This window comes from Pyxicephalus adspersus, chromosome 2 (assembly GCF_032062135.1).
Source record: "Pyxicephalus adspersus chromosome 2, UCB_Pads_2.0, whole genome shotgun sequence".
NCBI classification, from domain to species: Eukaryota; Metazoa; Chordata; class Amphibia; order Anura; family Pyxicephalidae; genus Pyxicephalus; species Pyxicephalus adspersus.
In genome coordinates, this window is record NC_092859.1 from 87,837,115 (window position 1) to 87,864,062 (window position 26,948).

At 34.9% G+C, this 26,948-nt stretch overlaps 1 protein-coding gene across 1 annotated transcript in view; it reads left to right on the forward strand.

Moving 5' to 3' along the window:
• TRHDE (thyrotropin releasing hormone degrading enzyme) overlaps positions 1–26,161 on the forward strand; it is a 186,263-nt gene extending 160,102 nt beyond the window's left edge. Inside the window, exons 15-18 of the mRNA XM_072399026.1 lie at positions 18,358–18,525; positions 19,601–19,741; positions 20,262–20,343; positions 25,409–26,161. Of these exons, the coding sequence (XP_072255127.1) occupies positions 18,358–18,525; positions 19,601–19,741; positions 20,262–20,343; positions 25,409–25,555 (538 nt within the window). The 3' untranslated portion in view covers positions 25,556–26,161. The remainder of the gene's footprint in view (positions 1–18,357; positions 18,526–19,600; positions 19,742–20,261; positions 20,344–25,408) is intronic.
• The last annotated feature ends 787 nt before the right edge of the window (positions 26,162–26,948 follow it).

Genomic DNA, 26,948 nt, shown 5'->3' on the forward strand with positions numbered 1-26,948 from the left:
ATTTTTTACCAAGATATTTCCGACAGTCAAAGCAGACTTGGTACGACTTGATTAAAATACACCGGTCACCTCTCAAACCTGATCAAAAACTGATATATTTATAGAATTTAAAAAAGTGAATTCTGTACAAAAAGATAAGTTTTAAAAAAAGTTGAAGTTTTGATTCAATTTTGTGCCCCATTGATTTTATTGGGGTTTGCAGTGCCAATTTTTGTGTGTGGATTTGTCAGCTCATTTACTCATTGCTAGACATCAGTAGAAAATGTGTTTTTTACTTTACTTTTTTTTTCTTTTTACTTAATTTTTTAACATATAACAGACAAATTACAAAGGAAACAACAACAGGGTATAAAAACATAACAAAAAAACAAAAAGCACTGTTGGTCTTATCAAGTATGAAAATAGAGAGGCAAGGGGGAGGGGAAAAGACACAAGGAGAAGGGGGGAGGGAAGGAGCAAACTCACATGTGCTACATTATCGAAAACCATTGAAACAAAAGAAATATAATGTTGGCCACTTCCAGCGTCTCTCTATAAAAGATGATTTTTAGTAAAGAAATGACTTGTTCCACTGTCGACTTAAACATTTTTTGGATCTTTTTATTTTAATACATAGAAGACTTGGTGCACGCAATGAAAAGTATTCACCATATGTGTTTGTTGCTTGAAAATACTAAAGCTTATAAAATCACTAAACAAAATGCTATTTTTCGGCTGGAAAACACAGAGGTTGATGCCCAAGTGTGTTGGTAATTTTAAGACAGTGTAGGTCTGTAACTATAATTTTATTGAGTTCTGAAATATACTACTACAAATCAAGCCTTCTGTCACTGATTGAAAATTGACCGACAGTTACATGAGGTCAGTTGAACATCATTATATCCACTGAGAGGTGCTAACATGTTTTTAGACATTGGCAATAACCATCTTGTGGCCCTCTATTTGATGAATCCTTTGAACTCTTGCCATGCAGTAAAATGTGATAGATAGAAGGTGGTCAGTAAATGTTTTAAAATGTTCAGCATATTGTCACTTTTATGTATTTTCTAGGTTTTTTCCAAATTTTTATCTGGAGGATGTGTATCTTTACAAATGATTTTATATATATATATATATATATATATATATATATATATATATAAATTGGAAGTTTGTAACATTGCAGTTTAGGGCTTTTCTCATTTATAATAAAAAACTACTTTATTGACCTTATTGATTGTGAGAATCTACATACTGAATATATATGTATACTTTAGGTATCCTAATGCCAACTCTAACACATTTTATCAACAGTATGGTGTCAACAACAGTGCCAGAAATCTGTAAGCTTGTATGGTTGTAAGAATATAGTGTCTTTACTGTACTAACATCCCAAAAAGTGTTATCAGTCGATTCCAGGTTACCTACATGTTTTATGGGACATCCCTTTCAATGTAATAGAGAGAAGAAGGTGTTCAGTTGTCTATTTCAGGATAAAACGTTCTAAAGTAACATGGCTGCTGTGTGGCAGATACAGTTTTATCACCCCAGACAAGATTGCATGTTACTGGTAGGAATATCAGATGACCAAAAAAACAAACGAAAAAAACCCACTAAAAACACCACCACAATTAAAGGACATGTAAACTGCAATAAAATACCCATAGTTGCAATTCTTAACCCAGCTTAACCCGTCTAACCCATTCCTAAATCATCTAATTGAATTGTAGGGGCAACACTGGTGAATTATCAACTCATTTCTTTTCATTTTTTGAAGACTCATATTCTATGTGCTTATGAGGCCCTGGTTCAGCAACAGTACTCACCAGACACCAGTCCCCCGCACTCTTCACCTATAGCAAACCCTCGCTCAGCCTCAGGGGTCTGGGGAAGGGCTGGTAGAGGACTAGAAGCCCACAGATAAAGCAGTGACAAGATTCTAACAGAGACAAGTCCAGAATAAAGAGCAAGAGGTCATACACAGATAATCCATCCCCCAGATGAAGTAGACAAGGGCAGCACACAGGCAGAGTCGGAGTCACAAAAGGTCTGTCCTGGCAACATAAACTCACAGGGTCTGAAACAGGAAAGGTCAGCAACAGTAAAACACATGAATACACACCAGCAGCAAGTTAGCTCAGCTTAATGCTACAATAAGCACTGGGGACTGTGAGCAAAAAGGTTATAAAGCCCTATCAGCCAATCACAGCGCAGGATAGAGTCAGGAACTAATCTGCCTCTAGAATCCACTTCAGCTGTGCACATCCTCTCAGTGGCCCTGATTTATTAAAGTTTCCCAAGGCTGGAGAGGATACACTTTCATTAGTGAAGCTGGGTAATTAAGCAAACCTGGAATGGATTTCCTAAAAGTCATTTGCTATTTGTTAGCAAATGTTTTCAATCCTGGACCAGATCCACTCCAGGTTTGCTGGATCACCCAGCTTCACTGATGAAAGTGTATTCTCTCCATCTTTGGAGAACTTTATTAAATCAGGGCAGGTGTTTTCAGGGGGTAGCAATAAAGTATCTCAGGCTGCATGGCTAAAGGGAAGCAGGGGCTGCTGCTATTTCTTAGTTCTCTCTTAGTTCTCCTTGCTGCTGCAAGTGACTTTGCTAGACAGAAGAAACAGTGTTTGATACTGTGATGGCGCACAGCACAGGATCACCAGCCAGATAAGCATCTCCTAACAGTGCTATTTTACTTTAATATTTGCTCTATTATTGCTGTATGCAACATATTAAGAAACTTAATGTTCTTTTAAGGTAAAGAAAATATTTGTAAACTTACAACAAATTATAAAATATTAATGTGTTAAAACACATTCATTGAAATAACATTTTGGTTACTGAATAACTATAATTTGTATACCATTTTACATCTGTATTAAATTCAGTAAAATATTTTTCAATGTATGATTTTTTTGTTTTGTTTTTGACCTTTTAGGATATTTAATATGTGGAAAATGATACTTTAAAATAAAAAAGAATGAGTCAGTTATATGACTTTTTTAAACAAAATTATGTTACAAGGTTAAAACATCAAATTCATTTTAATTGAATCCTAAAGTTTAATGGCAATTCTAAATTCCTTAACAAATGAGAAAAGCATGTCTTGTCATGTTTTGATTAATCTTTAGTCATTAGTATGCATACTACATACAAAGATACAGTAGAACAAATTCTTGCATTTTTTCCTCAATTTTAGAAAATTGTTATGGCTGGGTCAGTACATGAGGTATTTTCTAAACACAAATAATTATTTTTTTATTTTTTTTGTTCTTAATGTTTAGATTATACATATTTTTTTCACACTTAAAGCTTCATTGGGCCTGATTTTTTAAAACTCCCCAAGGCTGAAGAGGATACACTTCCATCAGTGAACATGGGTGATCCAGCAAACCTGGAACTGATTTCTTCAAAGTCATTTATCATTCCCAAACATTCTAGAGGCATATTTAGAAAGCAGCATATAACACATATGATGAGAAAAATCCATTGAGTGACGTATAGGTATAGTACAGAATGATTCTGAATACCATCCAAAGTGCAAACCTCACATGTGCTCTCTTTCTAGGAACATCTTCCAACAACAACAAAGCAGAACTGATTGTACTTAAAAGGCATTAACTAACGATAGATAAATATATTTAAGTTAAAAGGTAATGACTAGAGAAGAATGAATGTAATTAAGTGTACAACAATGCTTTGTAAATACATTTATGTAAATGTATATGTACTTTAATGTGGTTTCACTTAAGTAATGCTAATGGTAGTTACTGTAAACATGGTTTTTCAGGTAATTATCAAGGTAACATTGGCCACACTCCTATTGGCTGCAGGTTATTCCCAAACCTTGTTCCTAATTTTTGCATATGTTAGAGAGATTTCACCTCACTTTCTATGAATTATCCATATTTTACCAAGCAGACAGTGAGGGAAAACTTCTTGAGTGACGTAAGAAAAAATTGGAAGGAGAAAAAGGAAGATGTCGGCACCCAGCATCCAGTCCGCACCAGAAAGTAGGAAGACAGAATGGTTGGACCTACTGGATGACAATGTGATCTATGGAAGTAAACTAAAAACAAAAAAAGACACTTACCTTTAATCCAGCAGATCCATTGAGGAAGCTGGTCCTCCTTGCGATCCGGTCCCGCATCATCCTGGGATTCCTCTTCTACCTGGTGCAAAGGAAGCTTTGGGCGCCTCCATCTTCTGCCTTCTCTTCCGGTCTTCTTGCGCCATCTCCGCTGTGAAGGGGAAAAAAAAGAGAGCCAATCTTACTGTGCATGCGTGGGATCGCCATTTCTTTCTTCTTGGAGGAAGGAGCAGAAGAAGCAGCCAGAGCCTCCAGGGATTCATGACATAGGTATCCCAGGAGGGTCTGCAGTCCCATTAGTGGCGGTGCTGCAACAAAGGGTGTGTGGAAGCTGTGTTGCACACCAACATTTATACTTTGTAGAGAAGGTTTGTCTACCCTACAGTGTAAAGAAAAAATGTTGAGTTTAGGTACGTTTTAAGTAGTGAAGAGAAAGGCTGGTACCACCAGGAATGCAACAGATCATTGCAAAAGTAATGTATTCCATATTAACAGGAAACAAAAGATCACCTTCATAAACGGTCTGTTGCTGCAGAGTGGAAGGATCAGTTTTATCAGTTTCAGCTCCTTTTTAAGAACAAAAAAAAAGTTTACAGTAAGAACAAATCAAATGAATTAAATATAAAAAATACAAAATAAATTATGGTTACAGTTATTGATAATTGTCAAACAAACAGGCACTGATGTAAAATGAAATGTTATATGTTAATGCCTACAATGGAGCAGTAAGAACAATAAGCACCCTGCAACATAAATGAAAAATTTAAATAATATTGATCTTATATGTATTTTAATTCAGATATATTTAATACAATATATGCACCCAAACATAACTAAATTAACACGATTTCTTCTCCCACTCCAAAGAAAATATATATTTAATAAATTATCAGTCATAGAACATTTTAAAAAATGTGATTCATCCTTATTAAAGATTTTATATAATAGCTGCAACTGTGAATATAAATATTTATATTTATATTCACATGTTTAGTTTATATTTATAAACTAAACATAAAGAGTGTCTGAACTGTAAAGAATAACCTTGATATCTCATAAAATCTATAATTTCATGTTTAGGTTACAGTAAAAAAAAAAAGGAGAGATATGTGTGGAAGTTCAGAGTTGCCATTCAGTTCAGTAGCAATACCAACCATTTATTAGTTCAGTTAATGGGCCTGATTTATAATACTCGAGAGGACACACTTTCATCAGTGAACCTGGGTGATCCAGCAAACCTGGAATAGATTTCTCAAAAGTAATTTGCTATTTGTTAGCAAATGTTTTCACTCCTGCACCGGATCCATTCCAGGTTTGCTGGATCACCCAGGTTCACTGATGAACGTGTATCCTCTCGAGTATTATAAATCAGGCCCATTAACTGAACTAATAAATGGTTGGTATTGCTACTGTAGTTGTGTAAAAACTATATTGCAAAACTCACTACAATATTTAAATATTAGCTAAGCAAGTTACATACAGGCATGGATGCAAATGATTTAAATTATTGGATTCACATGGCAACAGACATGTTAACATCCAGTTTTACTCACTATATAATTAACAACATAACATTATTACAGCTGTTTTTTGCCACTGATATTGCTATCCAAAAAACAATAATACATAAAAGATCCCAAGGAATTTCTTTCAAAGCATTTTTACCCTTGGTATATACCTTGGCGTGAATGGAATAAAAGGGGAGCTCTAACCAAGAGGTTCCTATTAGCCATATTTCTAATCACGTTATTTTTAAATAAAGCGGTTTATGCTCAGATTCTTGATTCTGTTCAAATATAGAAACAGTCAAGTTTTCACATGCTACAGCTACTGTTTTAGGTTATTTTCTATTTATCTACAACATGGCTTAAGTGATTGCCTGTCACTTGTTCTGCTAGAAATAACCTGAAACTAGTCACACTGTATTATTAGCTTCAACCTTGTAGATGAAGAAAGAAAAAGGTATTCTTAACTAGTACACAGAGGATTCAATTGAAATACTATAAATATAAAAAGTATCTACTATTATCTGTGATCGTTTCTTCCTATGTCCTATTAACACATAATCGACAGTTTCTAATCCTAGATGTTTGTATTTAGTATGTGATAATTTAAAAGCTTCACACTTTCAGGGAATGTGCAAAAGATTCTGGAAATCACCCCATAAGGAAGTAACTAGTTTATTTTTCTAAACATTGTCATTGCTTACCAGTAGTAATTAAAACTGCAGGTACCAAAATTGCCTGTAAAGCATTGACTTTTAATAAAGTGCTCAACCAGGCCATCTGTCTGCGGGTGGTGCACAGAGGTCCACAACTGCTTGATTTAGAAGAGTTTACACAAGTCATCCATTACTTTGAACATGAAAGACGTGCACTAATCCATGAGTGTCACCTTTGGAAAACCCGTTTTGGGGTACATATTAAACAATTCTGTGCTCCTGAGTGGAATGGGAAGGCCCACCCAGTACCTTTCTTCCCATTTCAGAGTCCTGAAAAAAACTAAACAATAACAACCCTAGCAGTGCTCATCTCCCGGCAATACTCCTTTGTGACCCTATTCATTTCAGCTTACAAGACCTGTTTCTAAAATTGCAATGGAAGGCCTGTGCCTCTCCTATACATCCTTACAATCTTGATGGATGAATGAAACACCAATCCTCATTGAGTACCAAAGCTTTTATGAATCATTTATGTACATCAACATAGAAATATACCGAAATCTTCTTTAAGGCTTAAGGAGCACTAACTTGAACAAGGTTTTCAACCTTCACCTTGCCACATTTATCATCACTCATGTTTGTGTCTTGTATGATCTTCTATTGACCGAAAAGTACGTACAAAAGATATCCCTGAGGAAGCCTAATGGTGGTGAAATGTGTCGGATTTTTGCACAAACTCTATACGGTCAGGACTTTTTGGGTTCTTCACACATTTATTTGTTTGATGACATGTGAAGTGTTAACAGGACCAAGGAAAAATACCTGATTGCGTTATATAAATGTTTTTCTTTGATACCATGTAACAATTACACGTATATATTTTTTTATACAATCCCCGAGCCGTGAACCTCATTCTTTTTCTTCTTTTATATATTATATATGATTGCCTAATGAGGTGGCTCAACATTGAAAGTTATTAGAGAAGATAGGGGAACACCCTTAATGAACAACCCTAGCAGAGTTGCTCTCTACTTTCTGGACTCTTTTCCCAGCATATACTCTGGTTTTTAGGAATACATATATATGCTTTATAAAAGGAGACATATCTCAGATGTTTACCATACAGTTTTCGTTGCTGGGACCTGGTCGATTAGTAAATTGGTCATTAGGCGAGGAGCATAGGAAAGACACGGTCTGCAGCGCTGTGAGCACGCAGCACCTATCAGTAAAAAGTTCACAGACAGTCTGCAGACCAGGGACCCTGGAGGATCATGGAGGATTGAGAAGGAGGGAGCCTGGAAGAATGAGGAGGAGACACTGGACAGGTTTACACAGTACAGTTATGTACAGTGTACTCATCAAAAGAGCTGGTTGTAAGTGCGAGCGGACGTTAATCAGGTAAGTCCGTAAATGAGGACTACCTGTATAAATGAATATGTACACACCTAAAGCCATACCTGCAGGCATCTACTAGAAGAGTGACAGGGTAACATAGTCAATGTCATATGTGCATGTTAACACTATATTTATGACTGCAATATCAACATAGGAAATCTATAATGAAAGAAATAAGAATACTAATGCCAACACTCCCCTGACAGACAATAAGGATGACCAGTTGGTGCAATGCTGTCAGCCCTTTAAAAAGCAGAGTGACCCAGTGATACGCAATGCTCCTTCCTGCAACCTTATGCAGTTTAAATTGCTTTGAACAAATGGCTGGTACTTTCATGGCAAAACAGGTAGACTTTTTATATTGTGTAACAGGAGTTCAGCTTTAGGTCACATAATATGATTTTTGTAAGGTTTTCATTCTGAAATATTATTGAAGATGTCATTTTTTATGAAATAGGAGAGGACATGTTCACATGAACATTGATACAAAATGGTTGTGTATAATGATTCTGTCATTTTCCTTATGCTGCATGGCTTTTGGAATCAATATTCCTTTAAAATTCAGTACACTATTGTTTTCTCGATTTTTTTTTTCATTCACAGTGATACTTGTAATACATTTATTTAAAATTACATTAGAAATGATTTTGAGTTTAATAGATGATATTATATGTTGGCAGAGATGATGCACATATTAATGCTTCAATGTAAAGGTTGTCTACACAGAGGACTTATAATATTCCAGAATATTCAGGCCATATAACCATTTATCAAAGTTTGCAGCAGGCAGCAACAAATAAAAGTGCATAGTATAGTGCATGGTATTTTTAATATGGAAGATTATGCCAATAATTTATGGCTGTATTCTTTACTCTTAAATAATAAATAAATATGTCTATTTTATGGACAACTTTGCTACTGTAAATTGGAAAAATGTCTGCCTAATTCATGCCATTAGGCTGTTGCCTGTATACATTAAGTGCTTGTATGATTAAGTCATTGTATGATACAAAGGGCCTAATTCAATAAAGCTCTCCAAAACTGGAGAAGATACACTATCATGGGAGAATGTGAGTGATCCAGAAAACTTCGAATGGATCTGGTTTAATATTGAAAACATTTGTCAACTAATAATTGATTTTTAAGAAATCCATTACAGGTTGGGTGGATCATCCAGGTTCTGCCATGATAGCCCAATGTATAAATGTTTTTACATTGTAAAAATAGTTTAGCATCAGATTCGTTTATATTTGTGCCTCATATTTTAAGGTTACATGATTTTTAACTGCTTATGTAATTCAGCATTTTTAAAATCAATCTATATGTTTTCCATGTATTATTTCCCTGCAACAAACTAGACTCATCAATAGATTGTATGTAACATTACTCACTTGGAAGAAACTGAAGAGTATGGGGTGTATATAAATTAACTGATAAGGCATATAAAAGGTATATAAAGTGTAATGACGCTTAGTTGTCTCTTTATAAAGCAGGAAATCTGACATTTACTGAATCATTCCCAGGTGGAGAATCAGTTATTTCCAATAATTGAAATACACGGACCTGAAAGATTCTCCACCAGAGAATGTTTCAATGAATGTCAGATTCACTGCTTTATAGAGATATATATATAGGCCTATTATTGTGTTTTAGGATCATGTTTATTATACAGCCCCGAGTGCTAATGAAATCCCTTGAAAACTTACCCTCTCATTTTGAAGAACAGAAGCTTCAGTTGCTACTTTTAATCTCTTTTTTTTTGTTTCAAAATTCAAGCTCCCATTCTAAGTGATAGTTCTAAAACAGAAACTAAAACTATTTGTGACAGCACTTTCCAGCATACAGAGTCACAGTAATCTATCATGGTCATTTGGGAATTTTAGATGTAGTGTAATTTATTACATAACCCCCAAGGCATGGTGTATCAAATAGAGATCATGACCTATACTAGTAACAAATTACATGTGTGGCCACAAAGCAGTTAAATCAATGTGTACCAATCAGTTTATTACAACAAATCTATAATCTTGTTAGAAATTTCAGCTTCTATAATTAGTATAATTCTACAGTAATTTGAAACACAGAAATGTTTTAAAAGTTTGGAAATATGTATCAAAATGTATAGTTTTTTTAAACATAGAAACGTGGACTAAAATGTTAAAACCATGTTGACAGCCTTACTGAAATAGATAAATGAGAAGCAATAGGAGGACGGAAAAACTTAGAATTGTTGCTTCCAGTTTCATCCAGTGTTGATTTCAAGGCCAGGGCCTAGGCTTTTGGTCATATGAATTTTATTGGAGAGGAGAATTGAAATTTGGTTGAAGCTTCTTTTCATAGAGATTATGTGATCATGTAAGCACTGGTGGAAGCTGCTTTTGTAATATGTGCACTGAATTCAAATGAGAATAAAGTACATTAGTAACTGGTAAAATCAAACAATTTGGAAATTAGGACCTATTTCAAAAAGCATTAAACCATATTCATGATATCCATTTTACATGGACATATGTGATATTTGTTGACTTACTTAATGTGTACAATTAGAGATTTTTTTCTTTGTTATTAGAAGAAGTGTTTAATAAATATGGACATATTTTTATGTAAATATTGTCATTTGCTACCAAGAACCCCATTATTTTACAAAGACCTAGAACAGGGTATGTTTCAGTTGTTTCTTTGTCACACTTGGGAGGACAGAGCCACTAAGGGGCAATGTGAAATTGCTCAAAACCAATATGAGTCTAAGTGGCAGCCAGGTCTTCTCCAGAGCCTCTAGTTGTTAAGATGTTGCGCAGCTGGGCACACCAGGGTGGGCAGGAGGATACTCAGTAACAAGTCACTAGGCAGAACAATGGTCAAGGAAAGCCAGGGTCAAGGCAGGCAGCAAGCAAGAGAGGCAAGGTCACAAGCCAGGGGTCAAATACAGGGATCCAGGAAATAGACACCAGTGACACAGGGGCCACTGCAGACACTACGGTGACACAAGAACAGCCACAGACAGGAAGGAACACTGGAACAGCACAAGGTAATTGACCGCAAACAACAGACTGAGCAACAAGGGGTTAACACAAGAGCTGGACAGAAGAAACAATTAATCAACAGGTGTACAGGAACTAGGTCACCAAAGCTAGGGGCATGGCACTAGTGGAGACACGTTGCACAAACACTGAGTGCTGTGTCTGAGCTAGCTAAATAGCCAGGGATGATTAAGAGTCTATTTTCTGATTGGCCGGTGGGTCGGACGAAATTGATAAAGCCTGGTAGCAGAGGCATGCCCAGAGTCAGAACTGCCCGCATGCGCAGAAGAGAGATGCCTGCACTTTAGCGAGGAAGAGGTAAGTGTGACATTCTCAAATATAGTTAAATACAAAATTACATATTCCGATAAAGGTAAACCATTGCAGTATATCCAAAAAATTCTCCCTAAACTTTTCAGTGCTTTCTTAGACTAATAATTTAATTTTCAACCTGCTGTATGTAAGTCTAAACAATTATTTGTTTGTGATGCAGAAATCACTAAAATCATTTAAAATATGGTTCCTCTATTTCTTTTTATATTAAAGTTACCTGATTTATTAAAACAACTAAATGTGCATGTTTTGTTAAACCCTAAATGAATTGTCATCCCTTCTATTCTAAACACTGAAATATGGATAGAAAAAAATGAAAAAAAAATCCTTGCTGTTGGCAATTTATGTAAGTTATGTCAAAGCTATAATATTGATATCAATCAAGAACATCTTAGTAGATAACATTATCTTGCACTCATTGTATTACATATTACCTGTTTTGGCCTTTCCACTCTGTGATCTGTTTTGAAAGGTAACAAATTATCTGCTGTATGTCAACTGCAGGTTCTTTAGTCATATGGATAAATTACTGGTGTCACAAGTATCTCACATCCTGTTGTGCCTTAAAGGAGCTCATTAATGTGTACAATGATCTAATCTGAATGTAGTGCAATATAATAAATGAAATGTATTAGCTTTTTAGACTATATTTGCACCTCTACTCCAAACCAAAACGTAACCCTATATATTAATGATTTTTTTCAGGTGCCATTTGGTAAATAATCCTTTATTTTCTATGTTCCCTCTGCCTTGATTCATGGCTGGAGCAAAACACAATCATTGCAGTTATGGAGGAATTTGTGACATCTACTTTGCTTTTCCATTATCACATACTTTGTATCCGAGTGGCCAGTTGTCAGGTCTAGTTTTGTCATAGTGAGGTTGGGAGGGGCTAGGTTTGACTTTCAGAAAAATAAAAAATGTAAAGGAATCTCAAGGAGCTATAGCAGGCAACTGTATGAGACAGGGAGAGTGTGGCTAGGTTACCTGGGGCGAGCAGCTGATCCAGACACAGAGACAAGTACAGCAAAAAAGATGCAGAAAGTTGCACAGATGCTAAAAATGCCCAATACTTATCCGTGTTAGTTCCAACACTCAACCTGTTTGCTTATCAGGCTACAAAGTACTGTGTGTGAGCATGCCCAGCCATTTAAAGCAGTGCTCGCCAACCTTTTCGGTCCTGCGGACCATTAAAACTACCGGCTCCTGACTGTGCATGCGCAGGTTGTCGCTCAAAGGGGGACAAACCGTCCCCATAGTGACGTCATGAATACATAACCCCGCCCACTCTCCAATCGCAGATCTGAACCTTCAATGGGAGAGTGGGCGGGTTGTGTCCAGGGAAACAGCCCGCCCACCTCCTTGAGCCTAGGAACTGTACGGGGGACATGGTCCATGGCTCTGGCCGATGCATCCCCCAGCAGGGTCCTTTTTCTGACCCTGCCCGGGGGTGCACCGTCCAGACCAGCTGAACCCCAAAATTTTCTCACAAGCCACTGGTTTGCGATCACTGATTTAAAGAATTCACCTGGTTGCCTAATTGAAGTCAGAGAGCATTCTAAAAATGGATTAGAGACTCTGGAATGTATAGGATAAAAAACTGGATGTGAAATAGGCACAAATGAAACAGGGAAAGCTAGTACAATGATTGTGGCAAACCTGTTACTTTGCCCTATGTATATGATTTAAAGGTTAGCTCCAATCTGTCAAAATAGGAAAATGGGGCACCTTGTTTTTGAAAGCACATATTTCAGGGTTGTCATCATTATCTTTCAGCCTGTTTGAAACATTGTAGCCTTCAAGCTAACTTGATTTTAATGTTTGGATTATAAACATACTGAATTGTGCTTAAGTGTATCATTCTCTAAAGAAGCCTGGTCTTCCTGAATGAAGAGCAGTATCATCATGCCATTTGCCTTGTTTATCTGATTGAGATATTGAGCTGTGTAAACAACCACCCTTTTCATTTAGCAGTAATTAGATCAGCATGGGAATAGAAACCTTAAGCTCTACCTACTGGCTGGATAAATTTAATAGTTCCTAATTGCCGAAAAAATATTGTTCAGAATTGTGATTGATACTCTTATTTGTGGGATTTTTGGTCAGTAAAAAAAAAAAAAACAGAAATCCAAAGTAAATGTTCTGTAAACTTTCAGATGTTGCATGCACAAAGCTTGATTTTCTATCAGAAAGAAATTTTGTCTACAGCTTACATTTATGCACAAAAGTGGTATGTGACTACTAAAGATCTCCTTGAGCTTTCCCAAAACAGACATCGATTGTATGAATACTTCTAGGTTACTTTGATGACTTTTGTGATCCACCGATGAACAATCTATTAACTTTAAATAAGAAAAAAATTTCACAATGAAAAACCAAAATGCAAAAATACCACCTTGAGTTATATCATTGAGCTTTAATTATGTTGTTTGAAACCCTTAGAATTGGGCTGAATGGTCTTTCTTTGAGTAAAACTGATAAATTGGTCATCTTTAATAAGCAGACTGCATTTCTATTCATTTTTATTGCACTACTTTCTGTTCAGATTATTGTACATATTAATGAGTTGTTATTCATAATTCTTAGAACTGACATAGCTTTAAACTAGTTACAGAATGGTTCACAGATTAGATTTTTGTTTTAAAAAGTTGCAGTTCTAAGTGGAATTTCAATTTTCCACTTAATTAAAGAATAGTATAAAATGCATTCAATTACATTTTATGAAATTAGAACACAATTTGCCCAGAAGATAAGTAATTATATCTTCTATTTTACAAATGTATATCATTTTATTGTAACTTTGCTGAAATTAAAAATATGCTAATTCTTCAGAATGGGGAAGATTTGTATGTGCTTTAGGTAGGACCATTTGTTTCTACTGGAGATAGCTGGTGTATGGCAGAACCTTTCTGTAATACAAATTATAGAAAAGGGAATGCTATAAAAACATTTAAATGAAGAAATGTATTGTATACTCATACACAGTGTATATATATATATATATATATATATCAGATACGTAATTAAGAAGCTAGAGACACAAATACACAAATGTTTCATTATAATTTTTATTTCAAATCTTTAGATACTAGATACAGAATTAGATAGAGCTGGAAGTTTTTTTATACATATTTGCCTATTAAAATTATTAGTATTCAGTTGACAACACATTTTTGTCAAAACATTTTGTAAGGAAACAGTTCACAGCTATTGGATAACTAATATTAAGTCACAGCAGTGTAGACAGTATGAAACAGCAATGCTCTCTTTACAAACATGAGTTTTAATTATGAGTTAACTAATATTCCTATTAAATTGCAAAGCTCGTATTTCAAGGGAGAAATAGCCACTCCAACTTTAATGTGAACTATCATCCCACCACTACTGGTAAATCAGAACATCACCCATATAGTGAAAACATAGAAAATACAAAAAAGGAGATTGGAGTTATATGCCATATTGCTGGAGAAAAGCGACAAATGATACATTTGAGGCATTGTCAATACTATAGGTTTTCAGATCTCACTTTCGGATGCTGCACTGTATAAGTTATGTAAAACAATGCAAAGCTCAGCATGTTTAATAAAACCTCTCTAAAGATTTCCCACATTGGACACACAAGAAAAAGGATTGCATAAGCTGGGGTAGATAAAGGGAGATGGACACCTAGGACTAGTGGTGACAGATTTGCTGCAGGGTTGTTCCAACAGTTGTTCTGTTAGGCTATTCCTGGAAATTCAGATAAAACAACCAGTAAAATAAAAAATGGTATACTCAATTTGATATGTAAGACTATAAAGTACATTTTACATAGCCTCATAAATGACAAGTAACAACTGTTAAAATTACACTGTGGCATATTTGCAAATTCAAGGACAGAAAACCTTGAAAACATCAAGTCAAGTCTAATACAAACTCCTATGATCCAACACTTTTCATTTCTGAATTAGTTTTTTTTGCTTTTGCTTAGTAAATGTAACAATATCTGATCCTGTTGTCATTCAAAGATACATTTTACTCACACACACCTTGGCAATTTGAGTGTATATTATACATTTTAAGAACCGTAGCATGTTGGTGTGGTATAATTTGCTTACATATACTTGTATTTGCACTGAACAAAAATGAATATGCATCCAAAATGCTTGCTAATTAGGATGTGTAAATAAACTCTGATGTCAGCGGGATTATAAACAGGTCAATAGTCAGTAATGACTGTCGCTGTAAGCAAGCTGCTAGTGTTAGCCGTTATCAAGGGAATAAAAGGTTTGAAGCCAGTACCAAATTTTTCTATTCCAAGTCAATCTGTGTAAATGTCAAAAATCAATTCATGTCAAACGCGTTTATTTTTTATTTCTTAAAATACATTAAATGTATTTTATTGAAAAATGAATAGTTGCTAAAATAATTGCTGATAATTAAATACTCACCTTCACTAATAAAACAAAGCTGTGACATGGAATGTTCTACTTAAATCGCAAACAGCCTAGGATATGTGGCAAGACCAAGGTTATCTGATAATGATATGTTGTCTGTCAGTGACAGTAGCTGGAAGCAATCTTCTATCTAAAAGCTAACTTAATTATCTTCTGAGATTCCAATTCTAATCTGTTGGAGAACACTGTAGCCCAATGTAACTACAAGTGTTTATACTGTTATTTTTTGAGGAATCACAAAGTTTTTATCTCTGGCATCTATGCAATTTTTGTGATTGCAATTTAAGTGATCACAATATTAAAAATAAAATAATACCTTATACAAGATAAAATGTACATGTTACCTTTGGAACTTTTTTTTAACAGTAACAGTGCTTGGCTTTAGCTGCACACCTATCTACATGGCCAGGACATCGCATGCCTTTAAGTTTAACAATAAAAGATTGATTCTTACAATTGCTTATCACTTATTTCATGTGACTGCAAGTATAGAACAGCTCTCCCTCTCCTTCTTTCCATTACAAGGGGGTGCTTTATATTTCACAAAGGAGAACCGAGCAGCTTTATTAACACATATAAAGCCACAAATTAGAGTGTATATTTGTGTTTACATTTCAAGGGATTTCCATTTATATTTTCTCACTGTTGTGTCTTTTTCATGTTGCCTTTAAGACCAAAAATATGCCTCTTTTTTTACTGCAGTACACATTTTTTCTTTTTTAACATTTCCCCTAGAAATGTCACTATTAGATAGAGTAGGTACAAAACACTACAAACCACTAAATATTTTTCCTATTGACCTAAAAAGTGTTCAGATTCAAGTTCAGAAACCAGAAATTGGACCAATCTGGCAAAATAGACCTAACAATTAAGGCAAATGTTACTAATATAATTAGAAACAATGAGCTTGATTTATTTAAGCTCCCCAAGTCTGGAGAGGATACATTTTCATCAGTTAACTTGGAATGGATTTCTAAAAAGTAGTTTGCTATTTGTTAGCAAATCTTTCAATCCTGGATCATATTCATTCCAGGTTTTTTGGATCACCCAGGTCCACTGATAAACATGTATCATCTCCAGTCTTGGAGAGTTTCAATAAATCAGGCCCAATGTAACTTTTGCAAGCATATACAGGAATGACCCTCTGACCACCAATGAAACATGGGAGCCAGAAAAAATGGCAATGGGGATGGTGGTGGTGGAAATGAAGGGGCATACTGGCACATTATTTAGAGACCACAGCACTACTGTAAGCTTAGTTCTGATTGAATTTATGTTAAAGCAGCACTTTGAAATGGCAAGATATGTGACAATAATACTTAAGAAAACACTTTAGCACACTCTGGTGGGACTACTGCTTAATGAATTAACATTTAGTTAGCCAAAGTGATACCTCTCTATTGAAAAAAGATCCTTCAAATTTTTTAAATTTGAGCACACAATAACCTTAAGGAAATAGTTCACTAAAATATTTACAGACTGGTATATTTTTCTCCTAAATGCTAAACATTTGAATATTTCACATTGTGCAGCTTCAAACATTTTTTGGTCTTTGCCTTGTGTGACTCTTTAATCCTACCTCGAAGTGATTTTATGACTGTTGACTACTCAAATTTTATATTTCTTTATAAATGAAGTAAAAGTCATCAACACCTGCAAAATCATATTGTTTGCAAATAGTGAGGCATAGATATGCCTATAGTGTTAGTTCTTTCCTTTAAAGCTGTCCTTATCTCTTATGAACTGTCATGCAGAATTCCATAGCTTGATTGCATGTTGTTAGAGATAAAATAATTGTCTGCTACTTTCCATAATTATACATAGTAATTCAGTCAACAAATATTTTAAAATAAATAAAGATAATTGCTTTAAAATGCACAGCTAAGACAAAATGCCAGGAAGCTAATAGTGAAGATAATGCCTAATGAAAACATATCATCAGTGCTGATGATAGCGGGCCAGGGATGATCATTTGAACAGCTTTGAATAAACAGATCACTGCATTTGCATCCTATTGTTTGTCTCTTTTTTTCACTGACATAGTTTCCATAAAGCAAATTATGAAAATTATCTTGTTGTAAAGGAAGAATTGGTAGTTTATAGATGGTCAACCATTTGAATCTTTAGAATTTGACTTTTTCTTTGTACTCCTTGCTGCACATAGCTGCACACTTTGCAGACTTTAGTTATGTGATTTTTTTTTTTTTTCATTAGAGTCATTAGATTTAAAGAGATGCCAAAAATAGAGAAAATAAAATAAATGGCCTTTTGATGTTCAGTGTAAAATGATACATTGCTATGAGGTGTGTATAAAAAAACTGGTACACTAGGCTAATGTGTTGGCATTGCCATGGCTGGACAGATGGTAAACCCCTACCATGCTCTTACTAGCCCATATGCTATTGACCTTTTGGTTGGTGCTCATCGAGAGGAACCCTAAAACTTTCTAAATTTCCAGAACAGTGTTAGTGTTCTTCAGACTGCTCTTGAATCAATAAAAGGGAATGTAAAGTACCGTAATTTATTTAAAACCTTATTTTGCTTAATAGTACAGCCCAGGCCAGTACATTGGACAAACCCCCAAACGCTTGCTCAGAAAATTTAAGTGTTAGTGCAAATAAAAAAGTATCTCAGAAAGTACAATTTAATTATTACAAGTACACTAATTTGACTATAATCGCTTTTAAGCTTTCCTAAACCTGTGGGGTTAGCCGCTAACTTCCCTCAATTAAATGGATTCCTTACCCATTTACAACGAGGCATAGTAATGTTAGAAACAACTCTAATGCTAAACATAAATTTTAGTTTATGTCAAATTATGTATTGTTAAGGTTCAATAACATATTTTACTATACATGTCAGTAGAAAGCTATAGTGTTTACCTGATATTAAATGTTTTAGAGATAGCTAACGCTCCGTTTTTAATTGATTATTTAGCATTCCACCCAATGTCCGGGACATTGTCTACTGCACAGGAGTTTCCCTGATGGATGAAGATGTATGGGAGTTTATCTGGATGAAATTTCATTCTACAACTGCCGTTTCAGAAAAGAAAATATTGCTGGAAGCATTGACCTGCAGTGATAATAGGAACCTTCTGAACAGGTAAGGGAAATAACTGTTTTTTAGATATATACAGTACTTGGCTACTTTTTTCAAGCAATTATGCTGCTCCATTTTTGATTGTGCAAAATAGCAAGAAATATAACTGAAACGGTAAAACATGGAGCTTCTTCATCTGTAATTAACTGTGCAGATAACATAGTTAATTATGTCAGGGTTTAGACCCAGTATATTTTTGTTTTAAATCTTTTCTTTTTGTATATATCTTTTTTAGTGGTTCCTTAAAATATACCTTGATTTTCTTCAGTGCTTATTATTTATTCAGGCTCTATATCCTGTATTGCAGCACGGCACTATTTTTATTTGTACAACCTAATTAGACAAACCTTCCATTCCAACCAGCTAGGAGAAGCCACTTTCACATTTCTAGCGCATTATAACATTTGCAATCCAAGTTGTTGTGAACTCAAACGTCATACCCAAGAGTCAGCTGACCTATTTGACAACATTGTACTCCTTATGTGTCCTTCTAAACAATTGTTAAAATACATCTAAACCTAAAAACAAATATGTTACACATTACAGCTTACCAGTCCTAAGATGGGATAGCTGCATTCATTTTCATTTTTTATTTTCAGGCTAGGAACATTTTTAGGAAGTCCAGTAATTCCCTGTTGATCCTCCTAGAAATGCAGTGTTCCTCTTATATGGTTATCTGTGTTGTATAAACTATTAATCTTATCAACTATCATGTTAAAGAAAATTAATATAAATAGATACAGTATGTTTGAAATTCTTCCTTTAGGACAAGTATGGCTGTAAATATTGAAACAATGGAAAAGTTAGTGTAAACATAAATAACAGAAAACTTATAATTTGCAGAACTATCAGATAAAAATGCAGGATCCTCATACCCTAAATAGCATGCTGCAATTATCTTTTTGAATGGTTGAGATATGTTTAGAAAATATTACGTAAAACTGTTTATTTACTTTATAATCTTTAAATATCTAATTATATATATATTTAATAAATTAGGATCATTTTTAAAGTGTATCACAGATGATGTGGTACAGATAAAATGGTTTTGTCTATTGTGATATATTTATTTCTTAAGGCTTCTCAACTTGTCACTAAATTCCGAAGTGGTACTAGATCAAGATGCTATTGATGTTATAATTCATGTAGCAAGGAATCCACATGGAAGAGACTTAGCATGGAAATTCTTTAGGGATAAATGGAAAATTCTGAATGCAAGGTATGTTTTATTTACAATTATTGCATCACTCTGTTCAATATTTACTATATTTGATACCCAAACGTTAATTTTTTTTTAAAGAGTGAAAAAAATTATAAAAATTACTAAAATTTTACTTAAAATGAATGTGGAAATTTTTGTAGCAGCTTTGAAGCTGATTGGAGTTCTGTCTCTGTCTGTCTGTCTGTTCTTTTTATATTTGCTTGTCAAATTGGATTATACTGGTGAAATTGTAGTCATCAGGACAAGGGGTGGGGGTAATTGCTCTAATGAATCCCCAGATAGTAGTAAACGTTTTTTATTGTTCTACACTCTATCCTGCATGGACCTACATATTAATAACTCTTATATTAAAATAAATATTTTAAATTATTTTGTGATGTATCACTTTATTATCTAAGAAATAAAGATTCTATAAATAATTTAAATGACCATCTTGTGTGCTTTGACTTATTGAAGGATAGAGAATAATTTCATTTTTGAGCAATACCTTGAATAAAGGTGTCTTCTTTCTCTTTAGATATGGAGAAGCCTTATTTATGAATTCTAAACTCATCAGTGGAGTCACAGAATTTCTAAATACAGAAGAAGAATTAGATGAGGTAAATATACATATATATAAATTTATATATTTTTTTTTAGAAAAAAAAGAAGCTTATACATATTTAACCTAAACTCATCTGAATAATGGTCAAGGACAATCTAACCCATACTGTTAACAACAATCTTCCAGTGTTTGACAACAAATGGGACCTGTGGATAAGGCATAGCCCTAATGGATATTAATTCTTCTGAACCCTGTACCCCCCCTCTCTTTTCACCTATCTCTTATCCACCCCATTTAACATTTGATTTTGCTGTAGAGAAGTATGTGCTATCCACTCTACAAAGCTCAAGTGGATTCATTTTGACATAGTGGATTAGTCAACCCTCACCTTTGCTATAATGCTTGAATAGATTACATTTAATCATTTGCAAACTCTTCCATCAATATGCCTCTACTGTATCTCTTCATTGTAATGGCTTGTCTACTTTGATTGGTCTTATGAAAAATCAATAAAAACAGCAAAATATAAAAAGAAGCCTATAATGGGAGGGAATCTCTGCTATATATAATATAATATGAAATAATATCATTGGCATTATAACATTTCTAAACTTGCATAGAGCTAGGTTACTTAATAGGCAGTCTTGGGTCTAGTTCCCTTCACATCAACGTTTTACAACATAGTTTTTGTACTGCAGGCTGCTGACTTTCCAGAGTCATTTGTTCCAAATTCCATTCCAAATCTGAACCCAGAATTTGCCTATCACCCACAGATTTTAAGTTATAGGCGTGCTATAGCTGTTCAAATGGTCAGTAACTGGGTACATACATTTACATGGGAACATTATACCAGTTGCAGCTACCACTATGCCCGCTGCCGCCTCAGCTGAATCACGTCCCCTGGTGGCATGTATGTTCCAGCAGCCGCTGGGCATGTATGGGCAAGTCAGTGAGCTGACATCAGAAATAGGTATATAAGGCGAGATAGACGAAGGGCTTGTCTCTAGTGGGAAACCATACTATTGGATAGTACAGCTAGGGCATAGTCAGTCTGTTTTGAGCTAAAGATGAGTAGGCACAGCTGTGTTAATAAACTGGACAATTTTTGATACATTTGTGGCAAATTTACCCTGTGGGATAAACCTAACCAAGAGGGTGAGATATGCTTACAAGTATTACTTTGGATATGAAATTGGAGATCATGATAACAACTGGGCACCTCATATCTGGTGTCAGGGGTGTTATGTTGGCCTACCACAACGGTTGAATAAGAAAAGGAATAAAATGCCTTTTGCTGTGCCCATAGTTTGGCTTGAGCCTAAAGACCATCACTTGGACTGCTACTTCTGTATGAGTACAATTGGTGGGTTTTCAAAGAAGACTAAGTCAAAAATTGTTTATCCTGATTGTGAATCTGCTCTACATGATGCAGAGAATCCAGTGCCAGTCCCTGCTACATCTGTTGTTACTGACATGTTGGATGAGGAACAGGAGGATGATGCTGATGTTAATGAATGGTATTAACACCAATTTGAAGAGGGTAAGCCACAATTTATAAATCAGATTTAGATAATCTAGTAAGTGACATGTCCTTGTCAAAAGAGAAGTCTGAACTGTTAGCCTCCAGATTAAAGGAGTGGAATTTGCTACAAAAATGAAAGACAACTTCACACTTCGTGATCCTCACACAAAGTTTGCAGGTTATTTCAAGCTGGAAAAGGACATTTGCTTCTGTACCAACGTGAGTGGTCTGATGATGGAGTTACGTTGCGAATACTTACCATAGCAGTGGAGATTGTTCATAGATTCGAGCAAAGCAAGTTTGAAAGCTGTATTGCTGCATAAAGGTAACGAAAAACCTTCTGTTCCTCTTGCTCATGCTGAGGTAATGAAAGAGACATACAAATCCATGGATGTCATTTTGAAATTAACTATTAAGAAAACACAAGGAACATTTGTGGTGACCTGAAGGTGGTGGCACTCCTTCTTGGCCTGCAATTGGGATATCCAAAATGTGTGTGCTTTCTGTGCCTGTGGAACTGTCGTGATGACAGCAACCATTACAAAGTGAAGAATGGCCACCCAAACCTGAACATTGGCCAGTACAATGTGAAGCATAAATCACTCAATGATCCACAGAAAGTTTACCTTCCACCACTTCATATTAAACTTGGATTAATGAAAAACTTTGTAGTTGCAATGGATCGTGATGGTATGGGTTTTCAGTATCTGAAAGATAAGTTTGAAAAAGTTATAACAGATTCTAAACTGAGAGCAGGCATTTTTTGTTGGTCCCCAAATCTGCAATTTGATGTGTGATGCCACACTCAACCCACTGATCTTCTGGAAGAGGTAACCCACTTGCAGTTCAGGATTCATTTGTGTTAGTTGCTCAAAACTTTCTGGGCAACCAGCAAACTGAAAACCATGCTGAACAACACGCTAACAGCATACCATCAACTTGGCTACCGAATGTCACTTAAAATTATTTTCTTACATTCCCATCTTTGGGAATTCCACAAAATTTGGGTGATGTGAGTGATGAACAAGGGGAGAGGTTCCACCAAGTTATTTCTGTTATGGAAACATGTGAAACCTCAACGTGATGGGCGACTACTGCTGGTTTCTGCAATGGAAGACAACGTAGAGCCACAAATGCAAAAAGCAAGTGCCTGAAACACTTCTGCAGTGTACATGTGTGTTGAACAAGAACTCAGGGTAATTATGTGTAATTGTATATGTTGTTGCAACATAAAATTACATTTTTGTAATGTCATGGAACTATGAGGCAAAAGTTCCTGACATCCAAGGCAGAATCAGACTTCAGATCTGCATTCAGCACACTTGATTTAGAATTAGCAGACAATATTTATTTTTTGTGCTGCAGTGAAATAATAATGTTATCCTAACAAAGCAGAATAACTTTTTGTATAACCAGTGTGTGTTTCATTGTTTTTTTAGTTTATGCTTTTCATGACACACCATTCTCAAAATATGCTCCTACAATTCATCCTGTCAAACTGACAGTTGAAAATTAATATAAATGTTTGACAGCCATTCTAAAATGCTAGACAAGTTATTTTGTACCTTTATCATATTTTTTGTGTGCAGCATCTGTGTATGATTAAGTATATAGTGTTATTAGGTCCAAACAGTTGATCACCAAACATGCATTTTGTAAGGGAGAAAAAAATGTATTTAGTAAAAAAATGTACCTTTAATGTAAAAGGTATTGATAATTCAAGGCAGGGTTTTACTTGTTTTCCGGGTTAATTTCAGTCACTTCCAAGTAGCAAGAACTGCTCAAATACTCCACGTTGTATTCAGAGCTTTCATTTACTTGTTTGAACCTTTCACTTTTCAACACTGCTGTAATATTAAAAAAACAAAAACAAATATACATACATAAGCTTCCCACCTACAGGCAGACCTAAACAAACAACTTTGGGGAATTTAAGAACAACATTTCATAAACAAACAAACAATAACAATTTGAATGAGTTGTGTAAAATCTCAAAATGTAATTATACTTGCATAGGATGCATATGTATAATTCAATAATTCATATTAATAATATTAATTCATTGTTAGATACTCAAGATATGCTTTGGGGCAGTGTAGAAAAAGTGGAAGAAGGGTGAAGGCCAAAAAAAGAAGATTAGTCAAACATAGGGCCGTCTATAGAACTTTACTTTTTTATTGACACCTGTAAAATGAACACCTGAAGCATAACATTGGAAAAGAGGTCATAGGCCATGTTAAAAGTACTTTCTAGCAAGGGCTAGAAACATTTAATAACATTTTAGAGTAATAGGAGCTGCTGTGTATGAGCTTCTTTAGTCTCTTTTATTCTTACCACCAAAGATGTTTTGCTCGGCACTTCAGTAGTGTTTAGATTAGGACATTCAAAATGCAGAATTTTTTTGAATTTTGCTGTTGGTGCGTTAAGAAATAATTTGGATAGCTCTCCCTACGATCCTAAAATTAAGAATAAACCTCCTACTTTGGAATATGTGGTAAAATTAAATGTGAATACCCCTGCTCTTCTGATTTGATTAGGAGGCTTTTTGTTTCATTTAGTCATTTTTCAGTCATTTTTCCATTTAAAAAACCCATGTCACCACCAGCTCACTTATTTTGTGGCGGGAGACATGAAAAAAAGTCAATGAGGTCACTATGATGACAAACTAACTTTGAGACAATATGACAAACAACAAAAACCCCTAACATAAAAAAAGGCTAGCAAATAAAAAATAGATATAATAAAGCTGATCTCTTGGGACCAGTTATTTGTTTAGCTCATTAGCTACATAAGCCTCATTAGACAAAAACAATATTAAATCTCTTTTCTTGCAATAAAAAAATTGAAATTTAAAGTTGTATAAGACTAGAGGGTAAATCTCCCAATAGGGACCCAATCTAATCGGTAATTTAACATAACTTTGGAGAGACCCTGTTCTGTTCCCCATTGTAACACAGATGGCAAAAAATGTTACAGTGGTTATATCTATTTCATAACCTATCCAAAATGGCTTTAAAGATGAACTAAACCCTAAAGTCCGTAAAACAAAAATATCCACTTACCTTCAATACCGCAGGGCAGTCCAATCCATCCAGACGTCTCTTCCATCGGGTCCGCGTCGCCCCAGGATTTGTCCGCGAGCCATAGCACTGGGTGCTGCCATCTTTGTCTCTTCCCCTAGGTTCTTCTGCCTATGTCACCTGACCCAGCACGAGGTCGGGTGATGTAGGTTGGAAAAAAAAAACTCCCTGATCTCACTGCACATGCGTGAGATCGGCACATTTTCTTCCCCACTAAAAGGCTCCTTCTGCGGATGTCTGAGATGCTAGGGCATGCGCAGAAGGACCACACAAGAGCCTCCCATGATGCCTGACATAGATATCCCTGGAAACTTTGTGCTCCCATTCATTCTCAATTGCCTAGGCAATCAAAAATTAGGGGGCGGTGCTGCACTCTTTTTTTTTTTTTTTTTTAAAGTGCTGTACTTAAGTAAAAGAAAACAGAATTTTTACTTAACACAAAATGGTTGTATATATTTTAGGCTGTAAGATAATTTTGTATGCAAGTTACTATGTATTTTATTTTTCTTGTTTTACAGCTAAAGAACTTCATACAGCTCCATAAATCAGGATCGGCTGTGGCTTCTATGTCTAGGGCATTGGAAACTGTAGAAGCTAATGTAAGATGGCAGCGACTATACAGGGAAGAACTCTTTCAGTGGTTACGAAGAACATTGAAACAATAAATAGTGGCCTGTTCTTTGACCCATTTGAGAACCTAGAGTCATACTTCTTGGGAAAGACCAGAATGCATGCTGTAAAATTTATTGAAAACAGCGAAATGGGGCACAATGTGCCTTCCTCTATTTTTGCACTTGGCTCTTTTTCAAACCAGAAGAATTTTTTTTCAAGAGAAATCACAAGAACTGTACTATTATATCCTGGGTTCCCAGGAAAAGTGTTATATACATAGCGCATGTTGATGTTACTGTATATTTTTCAACCTATATTTTCTGCATGGTTGTATAGTTTGCTTGTGTTCTCCAGCATGCTTATCTTTACTGTCCCGATTTTGTATTTGAACTGCTGTTAGATCAAAAGTGGGCATTATGCAAAAGCACAATGACTATTTATGACAATCAGTGCGAGAAAGAACTTAAGCTGAAGGATAGAAAAAAAAAATATATAAGATCTTATGTGAGCCAGTACTGCAAATACCGTATACATAACCTTCTTGTATTAGTATAAAGATTGTCTAGCAGTAATTGCTATTTCTATAAAACAACAACAAATATTTTCAAAGTTAATGTAATATATACATGCATAATAAAATGATTTATATTGCTTTTCTACATTGGCCAAGTTAATGTTTGGGGGAAAATTGATGTCATGAAAAGTTTTGCTTTTAATAATTACTAAAGATGATGTTTATTGGAATTCAGGAAACAAAATATTTCATCCTGTACTGAGCATACTTATTCTTGTTTATTAACAGTGAAGAGACAATATTGTTTCGGATCCTTTCCAGCGAATACAAATCCATGTAAAAATCCATGTAAAAATCCATGTCAATTCTGGTCATATATTAGTAATGTCTTCAAAAAGTTTTTTTATCACCCCCCCCAAACAAAAAAAAAATATATATATAGATATACAGTAAGTGTATTAGGATATATAGATATACAGTAAGTGTATATATAGAATACAGTAAGTGTATTAGGACCACAAAGCTTTTCTTTATCTATTCATCTCTGTAACATTGGGAAATATGTTCGGTGGTTCACAGAGGTAACTTGTACAGGTCTGTAAGATTGCTTGAGATAACACTAGAAATTACAAGCTCAGTACATTTCTGACAGGATGAAAAGGTATTTTTGCATTTATAGAACCGAGCAATAAAAAAAAATCAATAGTATTTTAAACAAAACAAGGATTTACATACAGTACAATATATTCTTTAGAATTCTCTAGAATGGAATGTATTGGCCAATTTCTTGGCCCATTTCTCCAACCATCCACTCTTGGTAGGTCACATCAAAAAATCACATACAAGAATAGAGAAAATTTTACTTACCTTACCCTCATCTTCCACATTGCTGGGCATAACATCACTTTCCTTACAGCTGGATTCTTGAATAA